The sequence below is a fragment of the Meleagris gallopavo genome, chromosome 5, assembly GCF_000146605.3.
Source record: "Meleagris gallopavo isolate NT-WF06-2002-E0010 breed Aviagen turkey brand Nicholas breeding stock chromosome 5, Turkey_5.1, whole genome shotgun sequence".
Lineage (NCBI taxonomy): Eukaryota > Metazoa > Chordata > Aves > Galliformes > Phasianidae > Meleagris > Meleagris gallopavo.
Genome location: NC_015015.2, coordinates 24182381 through 24200356, shown reverse-complemented (window position 1 = coordinate 24200356; position 17976 = coordinate 24182381). Strand labels below are relative to the sequence as shown.

General features: G+C 41.8%; 1 protein-coding gene across 1 annotated transcript; it reads right to left on the bottom strand.

Moving 5' to 3' along the window:
- Window positions 1-256: 256 nt before the first annotated feature.
- On the bottom strand, window positions 257-17970 carry ALKBH3 (alkB homolog 3, alpha-ketoglutaratedependent dioxygenase; the record flags this gene model as incomplete). Its single annotated transcript, XM_010711398.2, has 8 exons — window positions 257-1767; window positions 2293-2391; window positions 8909-9118; window positions 12323-12411; window positions 13934-14037; window positions 15061-15108; window positions 17030-17064; window positions 17896-17970. Coding segments are annotated over 8 exons (753 nt in total), but the record flags the coding sequence as incomplete, so codon positions are not given.
- Between the last annotated feature and the right edge of the window lie 6 nt (window positions 17971-17976).

The following is a 17976-nucleotide window of genomic DNA, read 5'->3' as shown; positions in this document are numbered from 1 at the left end:
CTGCAATCTGCTGCCACCTGGCTAGGGGACATTTTGGGAGGAGGTGGGGGGGAGGAAGGAAGGACCCACAACACCCAACACCCCATCTGGCGTGAAGAAACCTGACCTCTATGCCAACTGTTCCCCTTGCAGGACAGGGGAGGAAGGACAACACACGCCTTCTTCCCACTGCCACTGGTGTGGAAAGAGAGCAGCACAGAGGGGACAGCAGCAATAAAACGACATCACCCCAGGAGATAAATATGGAATGCAGCAATTCTCTTGTAAATTGTTTTATTTTGGGGTAAATCTTTGTCTTCTCACAGCTCAGAGCAAATAAACTAAACTACAATTTGCTAACACTGTAAATTGAGGCTAAGAAAGTAAGCAAAAAACTGTTTTTCCTCAGCACAGCCCTGCCATCAGTCACGCACCAGGGCTTCATTGAATTAAAACCAATTGCCATTTCCATAGGCTGAAGTTTGGGGATTTAAAGGCTCCCAGTAGTCCCCGCCTCCTACTCGCTCAAGCAGCATGACTACAGGTAACACAGTGTGAACAAATGTAGCTTGTCTGAGCTGACAGATGCTAAAATGTTGCCTTGTCAGAATACCTGGAGAAGTCTGCAGAGCTCCTTGCTTAAGGGAAAACACTCTAAGAACTGCCAGAACTGGGCATGCATATGGGATAATAAACAAAATATCAGTTACCTGAACAAAACAAACATTAAAGGAAATGGCCACCTGCTTCAATGCTCGTTCTCAGGACGTGCATCACAGAGCCTAGAACTTAGATTCAAATTGAAGGAATTAACATCAGATTGAAAATATATTTCCAAAAACATATTTCTATAGGAACTGGGATGAAGAAGGTTATTATTATTAGATAACGAAGAAGGTTTTCTAACAACATTCATTCCTTTTAGAAGAATAAGCTATATCTAAAGCTGTTTGGTAATTTAGATAAAGAAGTTAATAAATTTAGCTGATGCACAGGAATTAAAGAGCTCAACAGCCTGTCCTGTAGGTCATCGACACCTTAACATTTGGGCATAACTGAATATTGACAATCTGACCACTCCTGTTAAGTAACAAATTTAAACTACAGAAAATGTTGGTTAAGAGAAGACAGACATCTTTCTAACACCAACTTACTCTTGCACTGAAGAGGTTTTCTAATATGTTACACAGCATTAAGTATTTACTCGTGCTTGGATTCTACTTGAAACAGAATGAAGACACACCAAACCAATGTTCTAGTTCAGTGCAGCGGGTTCCATTCAGCTGCAGCAAGAACCATGCACACAGTGTACCTGGCTTAACATCGAGGTAAGCAATCACAGCTTACTGGCTCCTAACAACAGGTAGGCCAGGCAAACTCTGGTACAGCAACCTAGAGCCAATTCTGAGCTGCTGACTGCTCTGGTCAGTACCTCTCAGAGCTTCCATGTTCTTTTAAGAATAATTATTCTTTTGCAAACCAAGTGTATGATTTAACATCACCTGAAAGCACACCACTTCTGAAAACAAAACAGCACAGCTTGCATAACAGGTAACTTCTGATTGTCGAAGATCTTCATGACATCAGTTCTCTTCCCCATCAGACATTTCTCAGAACTCCTTCCTGGAGGCTTCTTTTGAATCTGAGGCTCTTGGCCTCCTGTGATTCATATTCAACAATGCCCAAAGTGCCTCTTCACTTCCAAGCTCCATCAGGTTCCGGATAAATGATCCTAAAAGTCAAGTTGATACGTGCATTTCTGGAATGGTACTCCTTGGGTACTCGATGCTGTGAGCAGCATTATGGAAAAACAAACAAACATCCGTGAGCTTGTGCTTCTAAAATACAGGTAAATCAATATAAAGGATTTTAATATTCTGTGATGGCTTTTTATTTATCTTTCTATAGATTCCAGTAAGACAAGATGTCCACATTCGGACTACTTAGAGCCACTGAGGAAAAAAAAAAGGTCTTTGTGGATTACTGTGGGCTTGTTAAACTCAACTGCCATTCTTTTTTATATTCTAAGTTCCTAAACTGATTTTACTCTTTCAGCTGCAGGCTGTAACTTTCACTGAGGACCTGCAATGAACACCAACATGGGAGACAGTTCTTATTATCACTTAGCAGCTGAATAAAAACCCATAACTTTTCTGGGGGGTGCTTTGAAATTCTGAAGTAATATTAGCATATACTGAAACATCTGTTCCAGTAGAAAACATACATTCCATTATCTTTACAGGAATGTTTTGCACGTATTTAGAGAACTGCACTGGAAGTAAAGTGCAATAAGCAGCGCCAGTGAATTCTTACCTGCCAGTCCTCCTGGGTAGCTCCTTCCATCATCAGCAGAGTCCCATGATCAAGCGGGATTCTTAGCCTCTCTACATAAGTATAGTCTCCATTATCTTCCTAAAAAGAAACAGTGGACACTGAAGTAGCATTTGGCAGAAAACCAGACCTCCGTAGCAGAGCTTAAAAAACAGGGACATGGGAGGAAGAAAGGAAGCTCTTACAGGATCAGGAAGTCTAACTAATCTTCTCTGCAACCATATTTCACAGAGAGTTCAGGAGGCGAGCATTTTAAGGATGAAAGAAAGCCATATTACATCTCACTGTCTGTACAGCACAGTTCAACAACTGCTTCCTACATCCAGTGCAAAATCCTGGAGAGAGACTGTGCTCTTTTATAGACATCCACATGAATTAAACAGTTCTGTGTGGAAACATTCTGCAACCATAATGGCGATGCCAATGGTTAACTACTTCATCAAATATGAACATCCTTCTTTTATTCTGAATTGGTCCCGTCTCTCATTCCAGACGGTACCTGTTGGTATGGTGCTGTCTGCTACATGAAGAGTTCTTTCCTATTAAAAAAATCCTTTTCCTGTAGTAGTTTGTAAATCAAGTTCCTTAAAACTTCATTATCATTAAGCAAAACAGACTGCTGAACTAGAAGACATCCATCAATCGCAAGACTTCTACTGAGCTCTCAGATGACATACGACAGTTCTAAAGCATGAACTAAATGAAGCAGCACCTCAGCCTTGGTCTGACACACATGACATCATTCAGAATAGGAACTCCTCACTTGCAATTTTGCATCAAACCAACACAGCGTCGTTGGCACATCACTCAGGGGAGCCAATTACACTCACACACTTGTCTTAGTCAATCATCACAGTTACTTCCTCATGAAACCACACTGTGCCTGACACCAACTGTCTCCCAGAATGCCACATGGGCAGGTACAGCACTCCATGTACTCTTCTCATATTTTCTGGTATTAGCCTTCAATAGTTGCAAAAATCTGCTACAAACCTTAAGCAACTTCTATTCAGCATCTTGTCTACTTACTTCTGGCACTTTAATTACTCCTTTGTATTAAAGTACTCAGTAGAAAAAACACTATTTTTCCCCCAATACAGAATCTAAGTACACAGTCGGCACACTGTAGATGTCTGCTGCCAATTTAGAAAGCTGCTTAGGAAGAGTGGAAAGCAACTCTCTGAAATGAGGAATTCAGAGGTTTCAGATAGAAAATTGCTTTCAAAATACAGGGAGAGGGAGGGGAAAATTTGTGCACTACTCCATCTCTGGAAGCAGAAACACGGGCTTTTTTTCCAAACAGATCATCAAATCAGTTTTTTCTTCATGCAAAAAAACCTTGATTGAGGTAAACTCAAATCCCAGTAACAAAAAGCATCGTTTGACATAACTGATTTTGCAACTTCCTGTTCATGCCTAGGACTGGAAGTTAAACTCAGTGTGACAGAACGTGGTTATTCACTACTGCTGGTGCAAGGGGCAGTGCTGGCTGGCAGCTCCATGTTTGTGCCTTTCTTGGTGATACCCGCAGGCCTGAGGCTATTCCAGCAGTTAGTTACGCTCATTAAACCTCCAACATCAGGGGGTGATGAGGGCACTGAGAACCACTTGTAGTAGTTTCTTTTTCAGAAGGACAACGTCCATTTGCAAAATATATTTTCGAGCTTCTGGAATTATTAGGCATTTATCTCACTCTATTAGAAGTACTGCACAATGCCTTTTTTTTTTTTTTTCCCTTAAACATCTGGGGAAACAAGGAAAGAATTTCAAGAACAGATATCATAAACATGACTGCTGATGAAAAGCAGTGAAATACCATTGCATGGCTGCTTTTTTGTTTCACAGGATTGCACCATTTCACTTTGTGGAAGGACAACAGTGGACTTATTTTTAAGTCTCTTGTCTGCTGATCATAATTAAAATTAATCTTTTAAGATTAAAATTCAGGAGAAAACATTCTTTTGGCTTAGAAAAACCAATATGTAAAAGCAGCAATTACAAAATCAAAAAGGTAAGATAGAGAAAAGATCTGTAAGCCAGAGTGCTGGCTCCTGGACTTCTGCTTTTCTTATTATCTTGAGCATGATAATTATTCTTACAAACTTCAAATTTTTTATATTTCAGATTCCCATCCCTCTTTTCCAGTTTCCTCCTCTACCACCAATTGTGGAAGCTCCATTTGTATCTCCACAACAAACTGGGCTCATCTATGAGGGCTGCTCTGAAAGTAATGCCTCTCATATTATTATGTTGGCCCATGATGTCAGAGGTGGATTGCAGCAGAGGCTGAACCTTCCCACCAATATCCCATTACATTTTGCTACCGTGTGACAGATGGCAGCAGAGGGGCAGTCTGACAGAATGGCATTGTGTACGAAGCAAAGGTGTGCCACTGAATTCCTCCTTGTGGAAAACATGGCACCCATAGGCACTCACTGATGATTCCTGAACATTTCTGAAGACCAAACAGTGGATGTGAACACAGCGAGGCAGTGCGTGGTGCATTTCAGCAGTGGTGACAGTGGGCCACCTCTGCTGGTGCATCACCATTATGAGCGTTCGTTGCTCATTGCTGATGAAAATGCACAGCTAACGGTGGTGATTGTTGAAAAATAGTGTTTTGTAGCTGAGATTTTACTCTATCGGTGTTGTTACGCTTTTTGTATCTGTTGTAGTTTCCATGGAAACAAACAGAAGGCATTACTTTCAGAGCGATCTACGTATCAATCATTTTGCATTTTTGCCTGTTTATTCTCACCACCTTGATGACGTGCTCAATGCAGCTCTTTTGTGGATTCAGTGAGACAGAGTATCAGTGCTATTGCTGTTTCCTCATGTAATCCCCCTGCCCTCCTACACAGGACTATCTTTAAACTCCTGCTGCTGACCTCGCTTTCTGCAATTGCGGCAGCCTGAAGTAATTGCCTCTTCCTCTCTACTTGTCTATAGCTGCTCCAGCCCTGCCAGTGCCAGCAGAGAAAGGCACCTCCTCTACAGCTGCCCTTGCCCACAAGTCTCCTTCCTGCCAATCCACCCATCCTAATCCAAACCTTGGTTTCTACTGCGCTCCGTACTCTCCCATGTCAGTCTTCAATGAGGGCTACGAGGACGCCAAGGGTTATTTTTCTGCTGTTCACTAAAGTAGCTGACTTCCACTAGAACAGCTACGCAAGGGCAGCAAGACTTTATCTTAGCGTTTCGCGTGAAGGACAGACCCATGTGAAGGCAGGTTCTCAGAATGCCACAAACACCCCGCTGTTAGCTTACATGCACAGAACTCCCTCCAGTACCCAGCACCCACCAGTTGCCGTGGTTACCAAGGCCCACAGCCGGCAGTGACTCAGCCCAGGCCTCCGTGCCCTCAGCTGTGGGCGCAGGGGGCTGCTGGAGCATCATGTAGTGCCTTTGGCTGAAACCTCTCATGCTTCCCAGAAGGACCTAATCGGGTACCCCTGGCACTGCCTGAATTGAGCAGTGATGAGCAATAGTGAAACGGTCCAAAAGAACAGAAAGGGCTGTATTTTAGAGAAAGAATGCTTAAAAAACTCCAGTGGGTAATGATAAACAGTTTCTGACACTGTGTTAATTTCCATGAAGAGTCCCTGTAGCAACTCTAGTGAGACATTTGCTTCCAAAAAACAGATGAGGCTTTTCTCCTTCTACATGTGCTGGGCTGAAATCTGAGTAGGAATTATCTTCTGCTTACTCAGAAAGGAGGTGATGCGGATACAGGCAGGCTCTGCATGCCTCTCTGCGCTCCTTCCCCACCTATTACATGGTGAGCACTTATTCATCCAGTACAGCAGTCACCAAAAAGGAAAAAAACAGAGGACTGGACCTTTCCTTAACCTCACTCTGGAATCATTTTCAAATAGAAAATAATAACACCTGAAGCTAAATAGCTCCCCCTTTCCCTTCCACTCCACCTCAAAGGACATAAAGATTTCCTTTTGTGGCAGCTTCAGAGTGGCCTATGTAAACTCCATCAAATCTCTACAGTGCACACGTAAAAATCTCACACAAACACGCAATAACAGCAAATACAAAACAACCAACCTCAAACAAACACCAACGTGATTTGTCTTTTCCATAGGTGACTTAGGGAAATAGGTTTTCATTCTCTAATAAGTCCATCGATGTTTCAGGATGAAATATGCTTGTACAGATGCACTCTAATACAAAGCAAAGTCTCCAAAGGCCCTGCTCTGTTGTTCCCCAATGGCAATACAAGGTGTTACTGACTTCTGGTACATGCTGTTTTGTACCCGGTACACAATCACACAACAGGCAATTGCTTTTACTCTTTTTCCAGCGTCACTTACCACAGCAAGATTCTACCGCAGTACTTCTCACCTTGTATTTTCATGATGTCTTCCATCTCAGAATACTTAAAAGCACTTATCTGAACAGAGAGAAATGATGGCCTTTGAAATGCTAAGATCAATATTACTAGAATGCTGGCCCTCAAAGAGTTTTAATATGGGGACAAAAAGGAATTACTTCCTCTTTGCCTCCCCAGAGGAGACTGCCTCCAGAAAATCTGATGTACAAATAATAGCAGATTTCAAGCCAGATGAGAGCCTGAAATGCCTGCAATGACTGCTAGTGCAGATTCACCCTTCCCTAGACTAAATCCCTACTCATATAATTTGCTTTTGAACGAAGCAATGATCGAACTTCAATTGTCCGCAATCAACTTTAACTTTCTTTTAATGAAAGTGAGAATGCTACATTACAATAGAGCACAAAAATTACTTCTTTGCTGGTACAGCCTGAAAGGTGGTAATTTCCATCAGAGACTCTAGCAACTCCCACTTGGCAGAGCACCTCATGCCATAGGATGCTCAGAAAATTGCAGGCTTTTGGAACGCACAAAGAATACGTAACATGACATATAATTTAAGTACAAATTCCCTTAGGCACAGGATATACAGCTAATAGCAACGTGCTCAAACATCACTCTTCACGTGGGCATCTTACTTTAGAAACAGGTATGTCACAATTGCAAAAGGAATACTTCATATATAACAAGTCTGAGCTAGTCAGAGAGAGTACATCAGAGACACGAAAGAAAAAAAAATGAAGAGACCTGATGGATACATGTATGGAAAATGATCCAGCTCAGGAAGAAGAAAGGAAAAAGGTACGTATTACAGACCAAAGAAGCTGGTCAATTAAGAGTGGCATAAATTGAATTCCCCCTTTACTCATAGTGGATGTCTTTTGAAAAAATAGAAAATGAAACAAATAGACATCTTGCCTAACAACTGCGCCTAGTTTTTAAGCAGAAATTGCAGAGTTTATACTGAAATCTAGGTGGCTTAGATTCTGATCCATTGAAAGGGAACACACGCAATCTAGAAACGAACTCAAGCACCATTTACACCTTCCCAGAAGAATGAACCTGCCAGCTGCCATTTTGTTAGCATCGCAGCATCCAAGACACTTCCTCATGCTATGCCCAGTGATACAACGCACTGGTTATGTGATCTCCTGCTCAAGGATCATTGGATTAAACACCTTTCAGACAATACGGGATCTACAAACTAGAGAACTGGTGAAAAATACAAGTAATTTAGTTTTCCAATTGAAATTCTGATCTGTTCTGCTCAGCTGGGTGAGCCATGAGGCAGATTTCAGTACCTCAGTGCACAGTTTTCTTATGCATTGATCATCTCCATCTCTGCTTTCTGAACTGGTTTATTCAGAATTAATAATGACATAAGCAGTCAGCTAACTTCTTCCCTAAGATCCAAAGTGCTTCCCAGACTACGTACACATATTTTTAAAAAATAATAATTATTCTAACCAAAGCTCATTGCAAGCATACTGCCACATAAAAGAAGACATGCAGAAAAGACATCTGAAGCAAGTAGGGTTCTACTTGCTCGGGTTCTCAACAAGTAATGTGTGTTTCCTTTACTTCAATCAACACGTATTGCAGAATTGGAGTGTGAAGCTGGCCTGTAACAAAGCATTTTATCTAGAAAAAGTAACCCTTACAGAATCAGCAACTAACCCCTGAGAGGATGTTCCACACATGCTTCCCATCCAAGTAATGATCCCTGTTTATTCTGTGAAGTGTGATACCAGAGTTTGGAATCTTAGGGGAAAGAAATGAGCAGTTCCTTCCTGCTGTTCACTGTCTCCCAAACTGACCACACACAAGTCAGAATGCAAACAATGCAAAGGGGATTTTTACTTACAAGAGCAGTCAGAGCTACTCTGCATCCCACAAATACTATGAATTACACAATGCTTACAGGAGTTTAACAAAATGGTATCAAATCTATGGTTCATTTACACAGTGAAAGCACCCTCCTAACATTACTGATGACAAGGAATGGGAAAGGACCTGCTTATGGCAAAGCAGTACCCAGGCTGCAATTACACTGCTGTGCATTATTTCAGAGCCATTCCATTCCCACCTTGAAAATGTCACATTCCATGCGATGGACTTTTTGCATCCCATACTTACTCCACAGAACTTTATGAACGCGTTTTCACTAATTACTAACGTTAACTAAATGTTTCTAGTTACTAAATTATATAAACAGAGGGAAAGTACTGAAGATATGACACTGTTGAGTATACTCACAGGGGAGGGTTTCTTCCTCATCTCAAAGATCCGGGTGGCACCAAAGCTGAGCGAGGCAATGACGGGATTTTTTCCCAGTGATGGCTCATCATCACTGTGCCAGTCCACACTATCCTTCTCATTTCGGTACAGGTTGCAGAGAAGGGAGTTGAAGGTATGGCCAGTGAACTCCTCTATGTGCTCCTTTAGCATGGTCAGCACAGGATGCCACTGCAATCAGCACAGGAGAAGTAAGATAAATACAATGAAAGCAGACCAGCAAACAATAGCATTAGACACAAAAGGAAAACTACTCTTGGATAAGAAACAAAACACACTGAACTTTCACCACAATAAACTTGAAGCTGAACAAAAGCCCCTGCACAAACCTCACTGAAATTTTAGCAAAGCTGAGGAATGAGCTTTCTGCAAGACATGCTTATGTTACCCTATGACTCAATACTAAATCAAAAATATGAAGCCAGTCTGCTTTTCACATTGATGTTGGCAGCCGCCTCAATTAACTGAAAGGTGAGAAAGTCAACAAAGTAAAACTTGTTTGATCTGACCACGAGCAAACAGTAACTGTTCTGAACTAAAACAAAAGCTATACAACCTCTCCCATGCATACCTCTCTTTTTAAATCTCTTGTCCAAGTCAGAATAGTTTAACATATGAGTCTGACAGCATCTGACTGACTTAACCACTGCTAGAAAAAAGGAAAAAGTTGGACTTGGTGACTAAATGACACTCAGCTCCCCGCAGCTGACACAGATCCAGAGACAACAGTTGGCCAAACACTGGCACGGCACAGCCCTCTGTTCCCAGGTCTATTGGCACTGCTTGCTGAGCCCAGCTCATCTTCTGTTGGGGTTTTGACTTCAGCACTGTAACTTTTCAGTGGTTCACAAAATGAGTATCACGGGCCCTGAATTTCAGCCTTTCCTTTGCTGATATCTTACTGTGCCCATAGCCTATGGCAGCTATGCACATTCCATTACAACTCAGCCCAGTGAATCATTACTCAATGTTATAAACTTACATCATGGCTTTCATCTGTCAGAGTGCTTTTAAGCACGATATAAGCTAAAAGTAAAAAAGGCTCAAAGCAATGTAGGCCAGAATCTTTGCCCATTACATAAGCAGATCAAGAGAGGACAACGAACTGACTCCAAACCTCTGAGTGAACACTGGAAGGAGGAAGAACAGGCAGCAAGAATTAATTCCCAGTACCAACCTCAAATAATCAGGTATGAACCACTTTCCTTACATACTCCCCCACATTTGGGGTTTTTAACTTATTGGCTACACTCCAGGAACCTTCAACATGTCATCTTTCAGTTTGGGGTTTTTCTAGCTTAGTCACCTCTATAGTGACTAAGCATCCTATGAATAATTAACTATACTTGAACATGCTTTGTAGCTATGAGATACATAGGGAAATCAGTAGCAGATGTTAAAAATGCTACAGCTTGTACTTGGTTGGGTTGCCTGAAGGAAAACCACTGGATCTCAAGAACTGCAGTATGTAGTGAACATGCAATGCAATGACAGAAGAAAGCAATGAGAATTATTGAAAGCACTTTTTAGTGACCCACCGCACTGGGTTCCTTCAATTCCTACCACAAAAGTGGTATGGGTGAAAATGTTATATAGTCAGTTTTACAATACAGTGGAAACTTCACTATAAACCAGCAGCTGTGGAAGTCATGCTATTATGAAACATTACTGCTTCTCTAACTACATCTCTGCTTATAAAGAATTGTTCCCCAAATACCAAAATTCACTTAAGCACTAGCACTGCATCATACTTAGCAGTGCTGCCATCACACTCAGTCTTACCAAACAAAAAAGGAGGGGCACAAAACTACTCCTTTGGACCAAAAGATCAAGGCAGGTAACTGGCTTTGGCCAAGCTGCATATCAAATTACATTTGCTTTCACTCAGGATATTTCTGTGCCATAAATGCTATTCCACAGGTACAGGCAGTGCTCATCCACAGCTTCTTCAGGCTGCAGGAACTTCCACCTACAAAGCTGAGTAAGACGTCAGAGTGACCACATGCAGTCTAGCCACTTATCTATCTATGGGCAGTTCCCATGGGCAGCTTCCAGACAGAGGCAGGCCTGGTAGCCAGTTAAGTAAATTTGCTGGTGCACGTCACTTTCCTTTTCCCAGTAAAAAGGAGAATGATTCAGGGATAAAAGACTAGGTCAGCATGTATGAGTTATTTGGTCTTTGCATCTCCAGGATAAAAAAAAAAACTAATCAGTGTTCCAGTGAGTGCTAATTCTCAGCTTCAGATAAACGAGACTGAAACAGTGAACTTCAGGGCACGTGGGCTCTACCTAACCTCTAAGCAGCAACAGCTTCCACAACAGGCAACTCTGAACTAGATTTAAATCATTAGCATACAGAATGATTTTGTTAATGCACTTCAAAGCCCTAAAGTCATTCTGCTTCTAGAAGAGTCCAATTAAAATAATATGCAGTGAGTAAGCAAAAAAATGCCTGTTATCCCACCACAAATTCCACAGGCTTCCAATTATGGAATTTATGAGACTACAAAATCTTCATAACTCATCTTGTTAAGTAACACTTTCCTGCCCTCAAACTGAGCTTTACTGGGGAAATGTTCCCCCCAGCAGCAGTTCTGGAACTCGGGACACTTTTTGCATGCCATACAGCCTTCAACAGTCACAATTTATGATTCAGAACACAACAGACTACTGTCTTGGAACTCTGAAGCAAAGCAATACCAAGAAATAAGCTGATAGGACAACATGCTGGAAGCCGGAGAGAGTAACTGAATAGGAACAGAACATCAACTTGGAAGGTTTCTGACCATTCCAAAATAGCATGGGAAATTATGAACAACCTGAAGCTGCTGAGCAAGCACATGATGTGCTGAATTTCATAACGTTCACACAGGAGTCAACAACATATCTACATTCTCATTTCCGCTGTATTGAATTGAAGTGTTTCTAAATGCAAATATTTCAGCAGTTGATATTATCACATCTTCACAGTGAAAAACTCAGTATGACTGCATATGCTGTAAACACAGTATGCCACATGCCACATGTATGCTACAGTCTTCAACGTTATGATGCATAGAGTAAGTCACACAGAACAATTAAGAGTTTTGTCCAAAGCTACATAGCAACCCAAACCTCAAACTATGAATTAAATCAGAGCAATAATTTCCTTCTCCCAACTTTTAGTCACTCTATCATGTTTCTCTCAACCAGTTCACTCATAACACTTATTTTACATAGTTGTCCACATTCCACTACAGGCTGATGCTGATCACAAAGAAATTCTGATAGATGTTCTGGATAAAAAGAAGACAGCAGGGATTGTTTGACTCCACATATCTGCAGTGTTTTTATTTTGCAGACAACAGTAAAAGGAAACTGTGCACAGATACATACATGTGGGTTTGGCTGCATTGTTATCCTGGAGTAAGTGTAGGGAAGTTCCCCATACCAGGAGGTAAGCCGTGGCTCCTCAAAAGATCCTTCTGAAAAAAGAAAAACAGGAAGGCTTTCTCAGTTGCTCTATCAGAGGCCTTGAAAATAGAAAGATGCAATTCTGCCACAGAAGCTTCATCAAAAAGGAATGACTGTCCACCCTCCTCAAGTTTAAAAGCCACCCCTTAGAAATCCCTCAGCTTTACATAATGAACCCAAGAGAAGGAGTATTACTCAAGAGCAGGCCTTGTGCTACATTTTTGATCCCATGCAAAGGGGATCATCTTGCAAAAATCTTGGAACCACATCAATTTTCTCATTCCTATGCCAGACAGGGCAACAACTGGACAAATTAGATAGTAGATAACAGCAGGACAAGGGGAAATGGTTTTAGGTTGACAGAGGGAAGATTTAGGTTGGATGTCAGGGGGAAGTTCTTTACTATGAGAGTGGTGAGGTGCTGGAACAGGCTGCCCAAAGAGGGCCTGTGAATGCCCTGACTCTAGAGATGTTCAAGGATAGGGCCTGGGCAGCCTGGTCTAGTATTAAATGGGGAGGATGGTGGCCCTGCTTGTGGCAGGGAGGTTGGAGATTCATGATCCTTGAGGTCCTTTCCAACCTGGGCCATCCTGTGATTCTGTGAAATTAAAGATAAAATTACACTGAAATTTCACTTACAATCATGGCTTGCTTTGGATTCTCCCAGTTCCAGGACCCAATACACAGACCTCAGTTGCAATGTATAGCCACAGGGAAGCACGAAGTGGAAGGGACTGCACCTTCAGTGGGATTTTACAGAAGCAGGAAGCAGCAAAGCTGGACAAGCTGCCACGTTTTTGTTAAATGCACATGCATTCCTTGGTGTAATATAAGTGCCAGGTATTTTCAGGTTTTGAAAAGTCTACTTTGGTAGCCATTTCTCATGTCTGATGGCTGGCATTCTCCATTATACAGTACCTTTATTACTGTAAGCTAATAAACACAGACGTTGAAGATATTTTCTAGTCATGATCAGTAATTATTCCAATATATTCTTTTATGTCCATTCCTGATTGGAAAGAGAAATCCAGATAAAACAGGTGCCCCTTAGTGAACAAATCCAGAATAGCAGACTCTTACTTACCGAGTACTGCTACTAAAAGTCAAAGACAAGGGAAAACAAATGTGCTCTGCTGGAATTTTAAGTGAAAGTGGAAAAAAATATCATTGGTGACAGAACGCAAAGAACACAGTTTTCACATCACCACTGGGAGATGGTAAGAAGAAACGGAGTACAGACTTAAAGGAAAAAAAGAACAGGAGAAAGAGCTGGAGACAGCACAGAAAAGAAAATCCTTTACGGTTTTAAGGCAGAAAGGCACCTCTACTTTTTCTTCAATTTGAAAAGATCTGATATAATTGTGAATAGGAACATGGTGATGTAGATCTAAAAAATAAGGCAGTACACTTCAGGTACCCACTGAAGACCCGGAAGGCAATGTGCAAAGGCAATACATAAAATTAAAAACACGCAATGTGTGGATTTTGGTGCAGAAATGGCATGGAAATGAAAAGTCAAGCTACACACCTTACCCTGCCTGGTGTGAGTTCTCTGACCCCATGGTATGTCTTGGAGGAGTTGTTCAAACATCCAGTCTGCCTGTTCCGAGTCAATGAAGCCAGGAACCAAATGAATCCTAAGGAAGAACACATATAAAAGAACAAAGGAATAAAGGCTTCTATATATGCTTTGATAAAATATTCTAATTTACAGGATTCCCAAAGAAAGTAAGAATGCCTATAACACAAGCAGAGAAGTCAGCAAGAGCTCCTGCTGGATCTTCCTCTAACCAAATATGTCTAATTGTTTTTCAAACCTACAAAACATGATGACAATAAGCCACAGTCAGCCATATGCTGAGCAAAGAACAGCATTCTTACCACACTCGATAAATTAGACATCTCCAATTATGGTACTACCATCAACACAGATAGTAATTCCCCTTTATTCACCATGTCCATAGCACTTAGAATACAATAGCCCTTTATCACTACTGTAACTCTATCCTTTCTCTTGCAAGCACAAGAGCGTGAGAGCATTTAACTTCCCCTATTTTTACATTTATGTATATTTTGACCGTACTAACAGAATTCAAAATCTCTGGCCACTGTGTTTGGCTGCAGAGGAGTGCTGCTTGTGAGGGGTTAACTCTTATCAGCATGCATCGCTCTAGAGACACCACAAGAAGAGAGACAAAAGTTGTTAAAAACAGATATAAAAGTCTAATTATTGACTTTTGATAGATGTATGTGATCCAACAACAGCATAGGGAAATATAAACTCCAATGACAGAATAACAGTACTGGCTGTGTACTATTTATCCGTGCCCTCGCTGAGACACAGTACCAATCCAAATTTGCAGCATTAACTTTGGAACATGAAACAAACAGACACATTTCGTCCAAGAGCACTAGATGTACTATGCAGCAGAAGTTAGAGGTTCATTCTTCTCTTCGGTGCCGCTCAGAACTACGCGAGTGTCTGCTGCTTGATAAGCAAATCGCTTCCAGAGGTGCTCCGAGCAGACGATTCATAGAAGGGCAACGTGCGCCTCCTACAGCCAGAAGTACGCAGAGACCAGATTGCAGAGAGCTGCCTCAACACCTCGTGGTTCAATAGAAGCACAGAGCAGGTTTCCAAAGGCGTGTTCTCCGCTTACCTAGAAACACCTGTTGGTCCTTTGCTGAGCTCATACACACCGGGCTTGCTGGGGGTACAGAAAAGAGCGAGCCATCAGACCAACAAGAAGAGATCTCACACCGAACAGCACAGACTGTAACTGCTGTAAGCCCGTGCTAGGAGAGCTTTCTTCAAAAAACAGCAAGAAGGTTTGCGTTACTAAGGGAAGCAAAAGTGTTCTGAAGGGGTGATCAGAACGAGGCAGCAAAGGATGCTGCAGAAACAAATGAGTTTGTGCGTGCTTCCTGCTCCTCACTTCCACTCTTGTCCAGGCTCAATATATAATTTTAGGGCTCTAGAGGAAAGTAAATGAGGGATCCCACCAGGAAATGAAAGGAGTCACCAACAGGACTGTACTCTAACCATTATCCTTACAGTTATGGCTACACCAAGAGCATGAGTTCAACTGTAGATGCAAAGTAAACAGGTATCAATCAGAAGACAGACACCATCATCCTGCCAATAGTAAAGCATTCATCCGTCTGCAAGACACGGAGAAATCAAACCAGATGTATGGAAACAACATTTTAACCACTGGAACAGGGAGTGGAGCAGTTCTTTCCTCTGTTGCAGGCAATGCTACTGTGAAGTATTACTTACTCTCAAATGAGCTGCTTGTTTCTGCCACTACCTCATTTTTCTACTAATCTAGCTCCATACTTTATATCCCTTTTTGCCTAAAACATCCCATAAGTTAATCACTGTCCAGCACTGCTCCTCTATCAAAACAGTTGACCAGCTCTCTCGATCATCACAACCTGTTTTGCACTGTGCTGTATTCAAGAAAGTTGAAAAAACAGAATTTTGTGACCTCCTCTGTACCGCACATACAGTCAGAGCGTAAACCTTACAATACTACCTACAGCACACTGTCTTAATGAGAACACCATCTCACTTTTGGTTCCTTTGTATTTCTTAATTTGTAATAAAAAGCACAACAAATCAAAGGTCAGTGAATCATCACTGCATGTTTTAACACACTGAATTTGCTTAGTACATAGAGGTTGCGTTACTGCTTCTAGCAAACAAACAAAATAAAAGAGCATATGGCTGTATCATCATATTGAGATGGAAAGTTAAATCATGAGAATAACTGTTACAACGTCTAAGAGCTTCTGGGAAATTCAGTTGCTATTTCCACCAATATTTTTGTCAACCTTGACAGAAATACCTCTCTCAAGAAATAGCTCTACTTATGGAACTGTTCACTGCCACACCAGTAGCGTGAGGACTCTGCAGAACATCTCATCTGAATTGCTCTGCATGGATACCTACCAAGCATCATACTCAAAGTGGATCCCTCAGCTTACAAATGCTGGATCTGAACAGCTGGATCTGTAACCTGCCTCACACTAAGACGAACTTAACTACTCATTAAGAAAATTCTATCACCATAACCAAACTGAAGCAAATTTAATTTTGAAAACCTTTAACTTCACTGTAGACCACCACACCCTGCTACACTTCATACCAATTCTACTCTGGAAAGATCCTCATTTTTACACAAAGGGAAAGTGACCCACACCACTTGAGAATCTAGCTTCACTACGACACTAGCACGTACTTTTCTAAATCTTCAAGGGAAATGCTGCTTGAGTTGCCATACCAGCTACGTACCTATATACCAGCACATCATTTCCAATATAGTTTACACTGGGAGTTTTCTAGGAAAACATACACTGTTTACCAAAGCAGACGTGTTTGTGGTTCTTATTCAAGAATCCCCTGCTGTTTCATTCTATACCAAAGCTGCAGTAACTACTAGGACAGATGGGAATTTTCCTAACTATTGACTCAGTTCCGGAAAAAAAGGTTCACGTTTCACACTGAAATTTCTTTCAAAGGTATGGATGTTATAAGAGGAAAAGGAACACTTTTATAGCAAACTCCCCCTGTTGAGCAGGGCAGAAAAGCTGCAGGAAGGGCAGGTAAATCCGCTGCATACTCACTCTATCACGCCAGCCTCTGGAACTCTGCGTTCCACCTGAAAGGTAATCAGATAACACAGGGTGAGTACTAAACGTATGTGTACCTGACACATCTCAGCCAAACAAAGCACACCGCCACTTCTGGTGACTCTAGATAGGTGAACACCACAGCACCGGTGAGAAAAACACACCACTGCACAGCTGCTAAGCTGCAATATACCTCTCCCCTCCAAAACCTCACATGCAGCCAACCCTCCAGACAGATTTTAACAACCAAACACCCCCTTAAAGGACATCCATTAATAATTATTTGGATTACTGCAATACTGAATTATGATTTAAAAAAATCTTAGCTTTACACTCAGAAGTAAAATTACAGAGCAAGGAGAGGAGAAACAAACAAATCTCAGCCACAGTGAAAGAGCACAACATAAGACAGATCAGACCACAGGAGTCAGCAGTTTAAACGGTGCCGTGGGATGGCTGTTCTTAAAGGCCAGTCGTTCAATCCAGCCTAGATGAGCATTCTGGCTGCCCAGGGATTTATGCTTCTCTTCCTGAGCTCATGCTGAGACACGAGGTGGTTCTGACGGCGAGCAGGCAGCACTCAGCACCACGGAGGTGCCAGGGCTCTGTCTGAAGAAAGAGAAGCCTCCCAGAGCACCTCCAAGATGACTTCGTGGTATTTCTGCCTAGACTGAAGCCAAACGGATGGGCCAAACGATTTCAAACTCTGCTCGGTAAACATCTCAACAGAGGTTCAGCTCAGCTCAGCTTTTCATTTCTTTTCAAATGTGAGACCATAATCTCGAAGCCCGCAGTTTTTCCGTTTATTTTTGAAGGTTTCAGAAAGCTTGACGTTCTGCCTGAAACTGCTTCACTTTTACCTCTGATGGCTTTTCAAAGACAAACCGCTTCTGAGAGCGGAGCTGCTCTCTCCTCCCCCACGCCTGCCCGCCGCCTGCGGT